At 49.4% G+C, this 16104-nt stretch overlaps 1 protein-coding gene across 1 annotated transcript; it reads right to left on the reverse strand.

Annotated features, from left to right (window-relative positions):
* Window positions 1–3493: 3493 nt before the first annotated feature.
* Window positions 3494–10876, reverse strand: Trib3 (tribbles pseudokinase 3). Its single transcript, XM_059259666.1, has 4 exons — window positions 10507–10876; window positions 10119–10409; window positions 6588–6880; window positions 3494–4746 (listed from the first exon to the last, which is right to left on the reverse strand). The coding sequence occupies exons 1-4, from the start codon at window positions 10801–10803 to the stop codon at window positions 4266–4268; spliced, it is 1362 nt and encodes a 453-aa protein (XP_059115649.1). The 5' UTR covers window positions 10804–10876; the 3' UTR covers window positions 3494–4265.
* Window positions 10877–16104: the final 5228 nt, after the last annotated feature.

Genomic DNA, 16104 nt, shown 5'->3' on the forward strand with positions numbered 1-16104 from the left:
AATTTCCTTTTGTTTTTGCAGTAGTTCCCAGCATGAGTTTATCCATTTACATACAATAACACCTTTTTCTATGCCAGATGACAGGTAAGCTCTGATGGTCTGTGTTTGAGAGTCCACATTCCTGTTGCCTTATTTTCTGCTGTGGACTATGTAGATGTGTATAGTGGTGTCCCATTAGCCCTGATATCATCTGCAAAAATTAGTTGGGGGAGAGGGTAGATATGTTGTAGAATGATCTTTTTGTACACTGTGGAGATGTGTTACTCTTACTGGTTTAATAAAAAGCTGAATGGCCAGTAGCTAGGCAGGATTTCTGGACAGAAAGGACACTGGGAGGAAGAAGGAGGACACCAGGAGACAGAGAACAAGCAAGACATGCAGGAAGAGAGGTAACAACCACAAGCCACACTGTAGCACTTAGATTAATAGAAATGGGTTAATTTAAGTTATAAGAACTAGTTAGGAACAAGCCTAAGCTATAGGCTGAGCTTTCATAATTAATAAGTCTCTGTGTCATTTTTTGTGAGCTGGTGGCCCAAAAAGAAAAATCAGTCTACACAGATGCAGTCTTCATTTTTTTCTGGCCTTAGCCTTCTCCTTTTAAGGGGCAAGCTAGCATTCACTTTGGGCACCTTGGACCTCAGTGGGCAGACTCTAACATTCATGAAAACCCAAGTTCCCAATTAGGGCGACAGTTCCGTGTCTGTGGGACCCTAAACAAGAGACTCCCTGTCTCTGGGTCTCAGTTTCTTCCTCTGCACATTGATAGTTGTGGCAGCTCCCTTTTCACCAGCTGTTGTAAGGATCTATATAAATTACCAGTTACTGTTATGTATCACATTATATTACCTCAAAGTTAGCTTAAAACAGTAGACAGGACGTGGTGGCACACATTGTGATCCCAGGACTCTGGAGGCAGAAGCAAGAAGATCACAGACTCGAAGCCAGTTTGAGCTACTGACTTTGACTCTATCTGAAACACCCTAACAATAAACATTTCTGGGGGTCAGGAACGGAGAATGGCTTCTTAGTAGGTTCTGACTTGATCCTGGGCTGAGATTTGATTGGAGCTACAGGCTGATTTGCAGAAAAAACCCCTTTCTCATGAGCCTGTGTGTACACAGCTCTCTCCACAGGGCAGATTACATGCCTTCATCAAATGGCAGCTGGCTGTCCCCAGTGCAGGTGCCCCAGGAGAGGGAGGCAGAAGCAAACCCAGAACGTCATGAATGCTGGGTAGGCAAGCACTTATTGCCAAGCTATATCCCAGCCCGATATATATCCTTCTCCTTCCATCCCTCCTTTCTTCTTTCCTCCTATTAGTTAGTTAGTTCACATTGTGCTTTTTTTTTTTTTTTAAAGACAGAGTCTGGACTAGGATGATGGCTCAGTAGTTAAGAGGTCTGATGGAAAAAGAATTCTGTTCTCAGCACCGACATTAGGCAGCTCACAACTGTTTGTGATTCCAATCCCAAGGGATCCTACTCCCTCTCTGGCCTCCGTGGGCACCTGCACACCTGTACACGCACACACACCTATACACACACAAACAAATAAATAAATAGCAAATCTTAAAAGAAAGAAAGACCAGGTTTTACTATACAGCCTTACGTGGCCAGGAACACACTATGTAGTTCAGTTAACCTCAAACTCATAGCAATCCTCCTGCCTCTCTCTGTTGGAATTACAGTCATATAATATCACATGTGGCTCTAATATACATATATATGTATGTGTTTTATATGCATATATTATTATTAGCCACACATTTTCTGCTCCTCTCATCAATAACAAATCTGTTTTTCTGCCTTCCAAAGTAGGCTGTGTGATATGCACAGTGTGTGCATCAGACTTACACTTTCTTGTGTTTTAAAGCCCTAGACCACCACATGGCGTGATGGCCGAGCCTATGAAGGATGCTGCAGGATTGATCAGTGACTGCACAGAACCTGTATAAGATGTTGGCTGCAGCCAGGCCGTGGTAGGAATAAAGATTCCCAGCACACGGGAGGCAGAGACAGGTGGATCTCTGTGAGTTTGAGGCTAGCCTGGTCTACAGAGTGAGATCCAGGACAGGCACCAAAACTACACAGAGAAGCCCTGTCTCGGGGTGGGGGGTGGGGGGTCCGGGGGGAGATGTTGGCTGCAGAATCATTCAGTGCTCACATACTGCCTTCAGGCTATTGCCAGGGAGAAGTCATGGGACCATTCTGGGAGTGTGGGGAACAATTAGGCACACTTTCTAGAAGCTTAAGAAAGAGCTGTGGAAACAGCAGCTAATGCTGCCTGTGAGGTCCTGCTTGTTCTGAATGCGTTATTCATGCTGGGAAGATGGCTCAGGGCTTAAGTGTTTGTACACATGTGAGGACCCTAATCCAGATCCCCAGAACCCACATAAATGCCTTGGAAGGTAGAGACGGGATCCTCAGAGCAAGCTGGCTGACAAGACTAGCCATATCAGGAAGGTCAGGCTTGCTTGAGACCCTACTCAGCCAGGCTGTGGTGGCGCACACCTTTAATGCCAGCAACACTTGAGAGGCAGAAGCAGGTGGATCTCTGAGTTCAAGTCCAGCCTAGTCTAGAGTGAGCTCCAGGACAGAGTTACACAGAGGAACTATCTTCAAAAACCCAAAACCAAACAAAACAAAAAGAAAAGAGAAAGAGACCCTCCTCAAGGAATAAAGTGGAAGAGTGATTAGGATGATTCAAGCCAGGCTGTGGTGGTGGCACATGCCTTTAATCCCAGCACTCAGGAGGCAGAGACAGGCAGATCTCTGTGAGTTCGAGGCCAGCCTGGTCTACAGAGCAATTTCCAGGACTACACCGAGAAACCTTGTCTTAAAAAGCCAAAAAAAAAAGGGTGTGATTCGTGATATCTACCTCCAGCCTCTGCATGCATGGGCACACCTGTGCACATCATACACACACACACACACACACACACACACACACACACGCACGCACACACACACACACACACACACACTATTCTTTGCCTTCCCAGATGAAGAGGCTGAGGTATAGAATGGTTAAGAAATTTGTTGAGGGCCCAACAGCTAGTGTGTTCTGGATTTGGGGACTCAATACTGAGTTCTTAAGTACGACAATGCCCCTTTTCTTTGTGTAATGTGACACGTGTGCCAGCCACCTCCATGGCAAACAGCCAGGGACTGAAGGAGTGAAGAAAGCAGGCATCCTGCCAGCGTCTTGGAGAGCCAGACTGACCCGTCCTAAAATCACCCTGTTCACTGACCCATCTTTATGCAAAGTATAAAGTTAGATGTGTGCTTACATCTGAGCTACACCCGCCTTCAGCTTGGAAAGCCCCCCACGTGAGACCTGAGGTCTCTAGAAGAAACAGCATGTACAGGAAGATTAGTGGAGGAATCTTATCACAAACCACTGGCTTTCATGCTGGGGCCAGTGTTGAAGGCAGGGAAAATCACAAAGGATGTTAGAAGGTAGAATTCTCTAATTCTCTGACATATAGAACTAATTCACAGTTCTCTTTTATTAGGCACAGAGTGAAAATCCATATTCAACTGAACATAAGCCAGCATACTGACTGTGGGCCTGGGTACTAAGAGTCCCCAGAACAGGGCCTGAGACTTTCTGTATGGTAGTAGGACAGTCCCTATCTTGTCCTTTCCTCTCCAACAGTAATGCTCCAGTTAGAGGATACCAGGGTGAAGGGACCCAGACCCTCATTCCCTGAGGCGGATGCTTCTTTGTTGGAGTTTCATCCTTTTGGCTTGACTCTTGGGCCAAGCCTTCAAGTTTCCTGCCTGGGGGCCGGATTCAGGCAGCACAATCCCAGCCTGGCCTGATGTGTGATCCTGAGGCATAGGGTGAGGCCTTTGGTCTTTGGCACAGAGATGCTCCCTTTGTTTAAAGGTGTAAGACACAAGGCCTCTGGGGCCCAGATGAAGAGGCTGTCCTGTGAACACTAGCCCAGAGAAGGCAACCTGGTATGAAATGTGCCCAGGGCAGAGGGCATGGGAGCACGTGGCACTGTGGTAACTCAGCCAGCAACTTATTTTTCTCTTCCTAGCTTTTTGCTGTTCACAGCACCTAGAACAGGGCCTGGCCCCCGGGGAGCATCACCCCACAATGCCTGTGGGAGAGCATGGAATGCATGAGGCACAGTGGCTGTTTCTTCCTTCTGAAATGGCACTTAAGGTTTAGCTTGGCCCAAAGAGACAGGAGAAAGCATGGAGTCCGGTACTCAATTCACGGCTTGCGGCTAAGGGGCCCGTAGGGTGGCCTTAGCCATACAGTCCCACCTCCTCTTCCTCAGCCTCCTCCAGCCCTGGCCCATCGGGGACCACCTGGTCAGTGTCCCAGCGGCCAGCCTGTGGAGGGGAGACAAGGCTGTGGTCCTCCCTCAACCAGGGATGCAGGAGGATGCTGGAGGCCACTAGTCTCTCTGAAGGCTCCTTGCGAAGGAGACAGCGGACCAGGCAGCGGGCTGGGGCTGACAGGCCCTCAGGCAGGGCAAAGGTCCCCCTACGGATCTTGCCGAAGAGCAGAGCTGGCTCAGAGTCCTGGAAAGGGTAGTGGCCAGCTAGCATAGTGAAGAGCGCCACGCCCAGGCTCCAGACATCAGCTGCTTTGCCGGAGTAGGATGGCTGGGAGCTGAGTATCTCTGGTCCCACGTAGGCAGGGCATGCATGCTTGTCCCACAGAGAGTCATCTGGTCCAGTCATCACACAGGCATCGTCCAGGTTCTCCAGCACCAGCTTCGTCCTGGGTCACAGACAGAAAGATCAGGTCTGACTCAGGCCCTCTGGAACAGCAGCCACTAAGCCATCTCTCCAGCCCCTGCTTTGTTTTTTAATTGGGTCTTTTTTTCGGGGGGGGGGGTATTTTTTGGAGATAAGATTTCACTACAACCGGGCGGTGGTGGCACACGCCTTTAATCCCAGCACATGGGAGGCAGAGGCAGGTGGATCTCTGTGAGCTCAAGGCCAGCCTGGTCTACAGAGTGAGTTCCAGGACAGGCTCCAAAGCTACACAGAGCAACCCTGTCTCCAAAAACCAAAAGATTTCACTACATTGTCCTGGCTAGCTTCTACCTTACTGGGTCAACCTCCTGAGTGCTGGGGTTACAGAAGTGGGCCATCATGCTGAGCCTCAATGTCTTAATATTGGGGGGGGGGGGGTACGTTTGGGTGGTTTTGGCTTTGGTGGGTCAGGGTCTCTCTATGTAGCCCTGGCTGTCCTGGAACTCACTATGTAGACCAGGCTGGTCTCCAACTCTCAGAAATCTGCCTGCCCTCCACCCCCAAGGGGCTTCCATAACACTGAGTCAAATTTGTCAAAGAAACTAGAGAACTAGTCTATGCGTGCTGTTAGGTCCCATCCCCTTCCTCTTTCTTTGTAGTTTTTATTTCATTGTTGTAATTTTCAAATGTGTGTGTATTTGTGTGTAGTGTATGTGGGGGCGGGGGGGGGGGGGGCACGGGCGTACCCATTCTGAGACCAGAGGTCAACTTTAAGTGTATTCCTTGATCTTTCTCCACTTTTTTTCTTTCTTTTTTGGTTTTTCGAGACAGGGTTTCTCTGTGTAACAGTCCTATCTGTCCTGGAACTCACTCTGTAGACCAGGCTGGCCTCAAACTCACAGAGATCCGCCTGCCTCTGACTCCGAGTGCTGGGATTAAAAGCGTGTGCCACCACTGCCCAGCCTCTTTCTTTAAAAAAAAAAAAAAAAAAAAAATTATTTATTAGTTTTTTTGTTTTGTTTTGTTTTGTTTTGGTTTTTCGAGACAGGGTTTCTCTGTGTAGCTTTGCGCCTTTTCCTGGAACTCACTTGGTAGCCCAGGCTTTTTTTTTTTTTTTTTTTTTTTTTTTTAAATTTGAATGGATGTTTTGCCTCTGAGTGTCTGGACACTATGAGCATGCAGTACCCACAATGGCCAGAAGAGGGTGTCAGATCCCCTGGACTTGGAGTTACAGATGGTTGTGAGCCACCATGTGGGTGCTGGTCCTCTGCTAAAGCAAAAGCACTTTAACCACTGAATCATCTCTCCAACCCTCCCTTCCCCCAACACACACCGTGTGTGTGTGTGTGTGTGTGTGTGTGTGTGTGTGTGTGTGTGTGTGTGTGTGACAGGATCTCACTATATAGTCCGGTGGAACTCACTATGTATGCTAGGCTGGCCTCCAGCTCACGAGATCCATCTGTCTCTGTCTCTCCCAGGATTTAAAAGTGTGTGTTAGCATCCCCAGCGATTCCATTATTTCTTATTTAACTTGAGCTAGTCTATCACTAAACCAGGAGCTCACCAATAGGAGAGACTAGCTGGCCAGAGATCTCTGGGGGTCTGCCTGTCTCTGCCCCTCACCCTCATGCCCAGCGTTAGGGTTACAGACTCCACACCACAGGCCACTGCCACTCAGTGCCGGGGATTTTTTCCTGTCTCTCTTGCTACCTAGGATGGAATCCAGAGCCTTGCACATGCTAAGCATATCCTTTGCCACTGTGCTACACCTTAGCTCTTCCTGCCTAAGTTTCTCTGCCCTTGTGGACCTCAGTTTCCCTACCATGGCCCACGTCTCAAATGTGCCCCTGGGGTCACACTTACCTCTCACAGTTGCTGAAGACAAAGCGACACAGCTTGAGGTCGCGCAAGACAAGCCCGTGTTGGTGGCAGTGTGCCACGGCAGCAGCCATCTGCCGGAAAAGCGCCACGGCCTCGGGCTCAGGGATGCCACGGCGGCTGCGCACCAGGCTGTGCAAGTCCCCGTGGGTCTTCTGGAAGAAGGTGTAGAGAAACTGAGAGCCCAGCAGGATGTCCGCAGGACGGGCCACGTGCTGATGGGTAGGCAGCCTCGCGTAGGGTGCCAGCACCGCCTGGGCCTCACAGGTGGGGTAAACCTGGGGACAGAGCCAGGAGTAAGCACAGCTGGGGACCTGGGAAGCCAGGCTGGCCTAGCAAAGCGGGAGAGCCAACCATTAGACACACGTGAGTGAGCTACACACACAGGGGGCCTTGTTTAGCAAGTCACTCAGCCTGACATCCGCCGACTCTCCGCAGGCCACAGGTCAGGAGGTCTGGGGCCACGAGGCCAGCAAGTAGCACACGTGGTTCTAGAACCTGTGCACCCATCTTTGTGCTCTAAACAGCCACCTGTGTGACCTTATGCCTCAGAGAATTGAAACTAGGGTATAAACCAAATAGAGAGACACTCCCGGAGGCAGACCACCACCAAAGCCGCCCTCCCTGCCGGCCCAAGAACAGCCAGCTCAAGAGCCTGCCTGCAGCCCCTGCCCCGCTGACTGGGCTCACAGCATTGCCTGTTCACTTGCTGTCCACAGCCCAGCGCCAGCGAGCCCACAGACCATAGCTTCCCAAGGAACTCAGAAAGATGCCAGAACCCAGAATATGTTGTTTTTTCAATCTTGGAGATCAGATCCAGGGCCAGTCTTTGCTAGGCAAGTGTGAACTAGTATTTTGGAAGGGAGCGCTTATTTTAGAAAGTCTGGGCCTGCCGTGGAGGCATACTCAGGAGGCAGAGGCAGGTGGAACTCTGTGCATCATGCCAGCCTGATCTACAAAGTAAGTTCCGGGCTAGCCAGAACTACACAGTGAAATTCTGACCAAAAAAAAAAAAAAAAAGGGGTGGACCCAGAAGTGACCTGAATGACCCAAAAATACCCATGGGAAAAACTTCCCAAGTTGGGGGCATTTGGGAAATGTGCTGAGTTCGTGGACATTACGCACACACCTGGAAGGTGGGTCCAGTATTCTGGAGAATGAAATGGAAGTTCAGAAAAGGGAAGTAATGACTTGTGTGAAGAAGCCACACTTGAACCTGTTAGAAGTTGGTTATTGCAGCGCTGATATAACACTTCATTGCTTTTGACTTAGAACTCATGCATGCTGACTAATATATTTAATCTATAAAAAACGTAAAGCATGTGATCTTTTAAAAAAGTGGCGGGGGGGGGGGGGGGGCCTGGAGAGAGCACTGGCTTGTGGTGGCTCCCGCTGAGCCTCACCTGGCCTGGCTCCAGAGAGCAGCACCTAGCCCCAATCCATCTTTTGTTTAGCAGACACCTTTTGTTTCCCTTGTTGCTCTCTGTGTGAATCTTGTCTCAGAGTCTCTCAAGGATACAAAGGCCTGTGCAAACTTGCTTCAGGAAACCCGGAAAACCGTGGTACCTGAGAAATCGAGGAATGTGCACTTGGCACTGTATTGTTGGGAGCCCCTTTTAGGTTGTTTTGAACATATGGAAATTAACTGGCTAAACTGTATTGGAGAGAAATAAAACTGCCCTAGGCTAAGGGTTAGTGCTTCAGTCCTTCGAGGCTAGACCCCCCCTTGCAGCCATGAAAGGCTAGATTCAACCTTAAGATGCCTCTGAATCTTCTTTCCACGGATCCGTGTGAATCCACACACCTGTGCCACGACCACTCAGCTACACTGACTGCTCTTCTAGAGGACCCAGGTTCGATTCCCAGCACCCACATGGCAACTCACAACTGTCTCTTAACCCCAGTTCCAGGGGATCCAGACATACACACAAGCCAAACACCCATACACATAAAATAATAAAAAAATAAAAAGAAAAGCTAGGGTAGCAGGAGAAAATAAATACACAGACTACTACTTTCTCCTCCAAAGCCTGGTCCTGCCTAGTACCTTTGCACCTCTTTATTTTTTCAGGGAGGGGGTAAGACATCTCTCATGTGTCCCTAGCTGCCCTAGAACTCACTATGTAGACCAGGCTGGCCTCGAACTCACAGAGACACACTTGCCTCTGCCTCTCAAGTGGTGTGATTATAGGTGTGCGTCACCACACTTGGCCCTATGTGCCTCCTGTACCTGCAGCCAGGACACTCTCTGCCTTTGGACCCTCCTCCCTATGCCTCCTTCAGCTTCTGACAGGCACTGTCCTTTGGCACCTGGGAGGCCCTCCCAGACTTCCTTGTGTTCCCCTGCATCCCGCATCCCGCATTCCGCATCCCTTCCCCTCCTCTCTTTTCTCCCTCCCCACTGGCACCAGCTTTCTGTCCATGATGCTCATCACGGCCTGTTCTCTGGTGTGCACCTGTGGAGGCCGGAGAAAAACCTCAGGTGCCAGCCAATCTTTTCCTTAAGATTGATTTTTATTAATCGTGTCTGTCTGTCTTTCTGTCTGTGTATGTATATGTGCACAGGAGTCAGAAGCCTGAGGCCAGAAGCCCTGCATTTCCCTGGAGCTGGAGTTGTATAGGCAGTGGTGACCTGCCTCAAGGGATGCTAGGAACAGAACTCGGGTCTCTGCAAGAGTTCCAAGCACTCTTAACACGGCACCATGTCTCTAGCCCTTTTTTTTTTTTTTTTTTTTTTTGGTTTTTCGAGACAGGGTTTCTCTGTGTAGCTTTGCGCCTTTCCTGGAACTCGCTTTGGAGACCAGGCTAGCCTCGAACTCACAGAGATCCGCCTGGCTCTGCCTCCCGAGTGCTGGGATTAAAGGCGTGCGCCACCACCGCCCGGCGTCTCTAGCCCTTTTATTCATCCTCCCTCCCCTCTCTCTCTACCTGAGGTAGAGTCTCTCACTGACCTCGGAACTGACTCACTGAACAGGCTAGCTGACTGACCAGTGAGCTCTGGAGGTCTGCCGGTCTCCACCTTCTCAGTGCAGGATTACAAGTGTGCAACACCTCTCCTCCACCCCCCCACCCCTTTCTCTCTCAACATGGACTCTGGGGCTCACCAACTGAGCTATCTCCCTAGCCCCACATGCTCATTTTTTTTTTTTTTTTTTTTTTTTTTTTTACTCTCTCCATGCCTCTCACTAGAATGTCAGTTTGATAGCAGGAGCACTGCGTCTAGGTTTGTTTTGGTTTTGAAACAGATTCTCGGTATGTACCCCAGGCTTGCCTGAAATTTGAGGCAATCCTCCTGTCTCAGCCACTCCAGGGCTGGGATTACAGGCATGTGCCACCACACCCTACTTGGGTCTGTTTTTTGGCCATAGCGGGTGCATTGCATTTATGATGCTCTATGAAGTTTTGTTAGTTGAGGAACCCAGTGGTAATCTGCAAAACCAGAACCCCGCAATCCTCTGGGTCCCAGTCCTTTTTCAGGGTCCTGGGGTGTTGGAGGGGAGAACTCATGGATCATACCTTGCAGGTATACTTTGTGCCTGTGGGGCAGTGCAGGGCCTGGTAAGTGCGGCTGCCTTGCTCTTGTTCCAAAAGGACATAGGGCCCCAGGCGGGTTGCAGGGGTCACAGCCGGTGACAAGTCTGAGGCAGGAGGCGGGCTGGGGGGCAGCAGGCAGGGGCGCGGCCCTGGCTCAGGCCCACCTCTCACTCGTTTTAGGACTGGACATTCGGAGTCAATATTGTCATGGAACTCCAACGGTTTCTTCCTGCAGGGGACACCAGCAGCAGCAGCCAGAGGGGTGGCTCGCATCTAGAGAGAAGGGAAGAAAGACTGTTTGGTAGCCCCTGTCTTCTCCGCTAGGACCCTCTGGACAGAGAAACATTACCCTGGGTTTTCCGAAGCTCACTAGGCATGGTGCTCTCAAACGCAAGGACAGCTGGAGAAGGAAGGAACCCGCGACGAATGGAAGGCTTAATAGTAACGCAATAAGGAAAGCTGGTAACAGGGACACACCCACGCACTGCCAGCTTCGAGGAGGCAGAGGCTGGAGGATGGCGAGTTCCTGGCCAGCCTGGGCTGCATAATGACCCGACTGCAACGGCTCAGGCCTAGGGCGCTCCCAGACGTCGGAGTTAGAGAACGAGAAAGTGAGAGTGAGAGACGGAGAGAACGAAAGACAAAGAGGGAGAGGGAGAATACGCATGAATATTCATAAGTACGTCGGGACTCCCAATATCCTTCTTGCTAGACTCGGGGAAACCCCCCTTCGCCCCTCCCCAACGGGTACCTTGTCCTAGGGTTCCTCGCGGGTCTCAGAACCGCCTGCGCACGTACACGCGCACCGCGGCCGGCTTCACCCAGCCGATCTCGGGGTCTCCGGCACCTTGGTGCCAGACCTCAGCCTCCGCAGATTCCGCAGTAGCGGCTTCCGCTGCTCAAGTGCGGCGGCGGCACGGGACCCGGGCTCCCATCCCCGCCCGGCTGATGTAAACCTGAGCTAATCTGCCGCTGACGCCCTGCGGCCCTGGATTGCACCATCCACGACCCGCCCCTGTAGCCGAGCGCGCTCCGCCGGCGCCTTCGGGGCCACTCGCCCCCCTTGCCCTCCCCCATCCCCGCTTAGCCCCCCGAAGTAGTACCCGGAGCCACCAACTCTCCTTACCTTAGTACTTTACGCCTAGTTCCGCATATATGAAATGGGAATGAGATCCTAATGGAAAAGAAGAACAAACAGAGGCTGTTTACAAAATCGCGTCCCACCCTATTAAACCCCTAGCTTGACCTGGGCAAGAAGCCCCACGCTCTGAATCCTGGGAACCTTCCCTCCAAGCAACCCTTTAAAGTGTGCACCCAGCTCTGCTCTGACTCGTGGTACAGCTCAGAAAAGCCACTTAACGCCCTGGCTGGCTGGGGGTGTGGCTCTGTGAGAGCACTTTCCTACCACGCATAAGGCCCTCTGCTCTGTAACGAAGCCAAAAACAACCCAAGAAAGCACAGCTTCAGTTCCATTCTCCATAAAAATGGATTTGGAACGGCGCTCACTCCATATAGTTGCTGTGAGAGTAAGTAAGTTCGTGAATGCAAAACTCTTAGATCAGCTGGGTGTAATGCACACCTAAGAACCTCAGTTACTCAGAAGCCTGAGGCAGGAGGATGGCCTGTTTGATGGTTAAGCTCTAGCTTGCCTAGAACTCACTCTGTAGACCAGGCTGATCTCGAACTCACAGAGATGCACTTGCCTGTGTCCCCAGTACTAGGACTAGAGGCCTTCTTATCAAGATAAAAGAAATTAAAAAAATAAAAATAAAAATATTTTAAAATTTTTAAAAATAAATTTAAAAAATTTTTTAAAAAGATAAAAGATATTTAAGGGCAGAAGTGGGGGAAGGGAGGAGGGCTGTAGCTCAACCACAGAACATTTGCCTAGCATGCACTAGGCAGTGAGTTCAATTCCCAGTAACAACAAACGAAATGTAGAGCAGTTAGCCAGGTGAACACCTTAAATACCAGCAGACAGGAAGCAGAGGCAGGCAGAGCTCTGTAAGTTCGAAGCCAGCCTGGTCTACAGAGCAAGTTCTAGGACAGCCAGGACTACAGACAGAGAAACCCTGTCTCAAAAAACCAAAAATTGGGGCTGCAGAGATGGCTTAGTGATTAAGAGCATTGGCTACTCTTCCGGGTTCGATTCCCAGCACCCACATGGCTCACACCAGTCTGTTACTCCAGTTTCAGGGGATCCGACACCCTCATATAGACATACACACAGGCAAAACACCAATGAACACAAAATACAAATAAAAATAAAATAACAAAATAAACAACAATAACAAAAAACCCAAAATGCAGAGTGGTGTGTGGCCCATGTAGGCACTCAGAAAATAGGATGGAGCCACTGGACACTGGAGGTGGACGGATATAACGAGATTCCAGCCACAGTTGAAGCTAGACATGGTGGTAACACCTACCCCGCTCTGCCGCCCTGGCAAAGCTTCTGACACTCTAATTTACACCTTGATACTTGAGTTCATTCATATCAAAACAAAGGAAAAAGGGGAAAAAATTCCTTCAGGAAGAGCTAGAGGGAGACAGGGCCAGGACACCTTTGTTTCTCTAGTTCTGGAAGCCAGGGAATCAACTCTTTTGTATTTCTCTCTCCCAAACCCACAAACAGCAGAGGATTCTGGGATCTAATTTGATTCTGCCCACCCGGCAACTGGGGAGGGATACATGAACTTATTTTCAGACCCCACGAGAGGTGGAAGAGGCCAGAGCTGTGAGAGACAGAGGGTGGGATGGTTGTCTTCTGTGTACCCATCTAGCACCAGGCCTGAGCGAGGTGTGCCTGCCACTGCACACTCCCTGCTTGCTTGCAATGGATGCCAGGCTTGTTCAAAAGCTGTGGACTCAAGATAACTACACTGACCGCCCTAGGCTCCCAGATCTTATAATTAAAAAAAATAATAATAACCACAGTAATTTAGAGTAGATCATAGTGCTGGGTGATGGTGGCACACGCCTCTAGTCCCAGCACTTAGGAGGCAGAGGCAGGTGGGTCTCTAAGTTTGAGGCCAGTCTGGTCTACAGAGTGAGTTTCGGGACAGCTAAGGCTACACAGAGAAACCTTGTCTCAAAACAAACAAACAACAAAAAACAAGCAAACGAAAACAACAACAAACTTTTTAAGATGGGATAATTGCCAGGAGTGGTAGTGTACACCTTTAATCAACGTTATCCTCTGCTCCATTGCAAGTTTGAGGCCAGCCTGAGCAACATAGACCCTTGTTGTGGTTGAAGAAAAACCGAAAAGAAATTCCCTTTATTCACCTATCATATTTAGTACAGTCTGGACATGTTATCTCAACAGACAGTCAACAAAATTGCCAGTAGCATTACACTTTCTCATACTAATATGCTCAGAATCTGGTTTTTTTTGCTTTAGTTTTTTTTATATTTTGTATGGTTTGGGTTTGTTGTTGTTTTATTGAGACAGTTATAGAGTGGAAGCTGGTCTTGAATTTCTGATCCTCCTGCCTCTACCTTGAATGCTCTGAGGACCAGTGTGTGCCGTATGTCAGTTTATCGGGTTGCTAGGGCCTGCGCATGCTAAGTAAGCCCTCGGCCAACTGAGCTGCATTCCCAGCCTCAACTTTTCTTTTTCCCATTTTTTGAGATGGGTTTTTTTTTTTTTCTTTCTTTTCCAAGACAGGGTTTCTCTGTGTAACAGTCCTGGCTGTCCTGGAACTCACTCTGCAGACCAGGCTGGCCTCGAACTCACAGAGATCCACCTGTCTCTGCCTCCCGAGTGCTGGGATTGAAGGCGTGCGCCACCACCGCCCTGCTCTTGAGATAGGATCTTCCGTAACCTATGCTGGCTTCAAATTCACAGTGCTGCCAAGGCTGGCCTGGAACTCTTGATCCTCCTGCTTACCTGCTGGGATTACAGACCTGTGCCACTACACTCGCCCTGATTCAAAGGTCTCGTTATGTAACCTAGGCTGGTGTCTATCTCTCCTGAGTGCTAAAATTACAGGCATACATATGGTACCACTCCCAGCTTCCCAGTGTGTTCTACACTTCTTTTGAATCTGAAGGTTTCACGGGAACTAAGCTATTAATGGTTCAGCCAGGTATCGTGGCCCATGCCTGTAATCCCAGCTTTTAGGAGACTCAGACAGGAGGGTTGACATAAATTCAGCCTAGGCTATAGAGTGAGTCCTTATCTCAACAAACAAAACAAATGTGGGCTGGCAAGATAGCTTAACGTGTAAAAGGTGCCTGTCACCAAGTGACAACGTGAGTTGGAACCTCCAAACCCACGTGAGGAAAGAAGAAAACTGTCATCTGACTTCCTCGGCGAACTGTGGTGCACAAATTCCCACACACATGTGCACAGAGAGGAACTATATAAATGTGTACCATACACGCAGATTAATTATTTTACTAAAAAATAAAAATTGGCGGGCGGTGGTGGCGCACGCCTTTAATCCCAGAACTCGGGAGGCAGAGCCAGGTGGATCTCTGTGAGTTCGAGGCCAGCCTGGGCTACCAAGTGAGCTCCAGGAAAGGCGCAAAGCTACACAGGGAAACCCTGTCTCGAAAAACCAAAATAAATAAATAAATAAATAAATAATAAAAAATAAAAATTGGAAGAGAAGGTTGGAATAGGTCAGTGTACTCAGAAGTGTCCTCTGTCGAGGGCTGGGATAGCATTGCTGTGTGGGAAAAGCGACTCACAGCAGAGACGTGAAGTCTCCTCCCCTGTGAGACTCCTGCTCCACCTGTGTCAACCCTTGGGGAAGAATTCTGACTCCAGAGTTTCTCTGTGTTTCACACCTCTCTCTTCAGAACTAGAGGGCAAAGCTCAGATCAGAGGCTTTAGTCAGAACTGAATTGAGCTAGTATTGCATAATCTTGTTTTGTTCTTCTGATATTGAAGTTTATGGCGACCTCTTTCTACATCAGTTTTTTGGGGTTTTGTTTTGTTGTTTTTTCTGTAGTGCTGGAGGCCATGCTGGGGCCTTATGTATGTTAGACAAGTGTTCAATCACTGAACCCACCAGGGAGTTCGTCCCCAACCACAGGACACTGCATCTAGGCACAATCCTGCCACTGAGCTTCAGGCCTAGTCCTTGCCTTTTCCTAAATTTTTAAAAAATTTTGAGACATCATCTCACTGAATTGTCTATGCTGGCCTCTAACTCAACCGCATAGACAAAGTCAACCTTGAATGTGCTATTCTTCTGCCTTAGCCTCCCAAGTAAATAAGATTATAGACGTGTGCAACAAGTCAAGCTTAAAATGGACATTTTATCTATTTATTATTATTTTATTACGTTTCTCTGCATAGCCTTGGCTGTCCTGAAACTCAATCTGTAGATGAAGCTGGCCTTGAACTCACAGAGATCTGCCTGCCTCTACCTCCCAAGTGCTGGAATTAAAGGTGTGCACCACTATCACCTGGCTATTTTTAAATGCATACTATTTTATTTTATTTTAGTGTGTGTGTGTGTGTGTGTGTGTGTGTGTGTGTGTGTGTGTGTGTGATGCTCATGCTGGGATCTCCAAATTTCCAAGAATCCTGATCCCCTTACCTTCTTCCACATCCACCCCTTGCCTCTCCTAGGACTGAAGGCACTGCTGAGTCATCTGACCCCTATTCAGCCTGCCTTCCTGTCTGCAGGCTATGGGAGGCCGGAGCAGCAAGGAGACTCTGTGTGTTGGGTCCTGGCCACTGCCCAGCCCTTCCCTTTCTGAGAAAGGCTGGGGGAGGGAGGAACGAGTGTTCAGCTGGTTGCATCAGAAAGCCTTGCACAAGACACTCTCTTGGATAGACACAGTTAGGTCCCCAGCCTCCACCCCACCCTGCTGCCCTTGGACCCCAGGGAGAACTGTAAACCCCCTTGGTAGACCCCCCAAGACAAATTGACCTTCAGAGAGTGACCAAGGGAGGTCTAGCCCCTAGGAAGTGATGGCTGGCTGGGTTTGGAGCAGGTGCTAAGAGGAC

The sequence above is a fragment of the Peromyscus eremicus genome, chromosome 4, assembly GCF_949786415.1.
Source record: "Peromyscus eremicus chromosome 4, PerEre_H2_v1, whole genome shotgun sequence".
NCBI classification, from domain to species: domain Eukaryota; kingdom Metazoa; phylum Chordata; class Mammalia; order Rodentia; family Cricetidae; genus Peromyscus; species Peromyscus eremicus.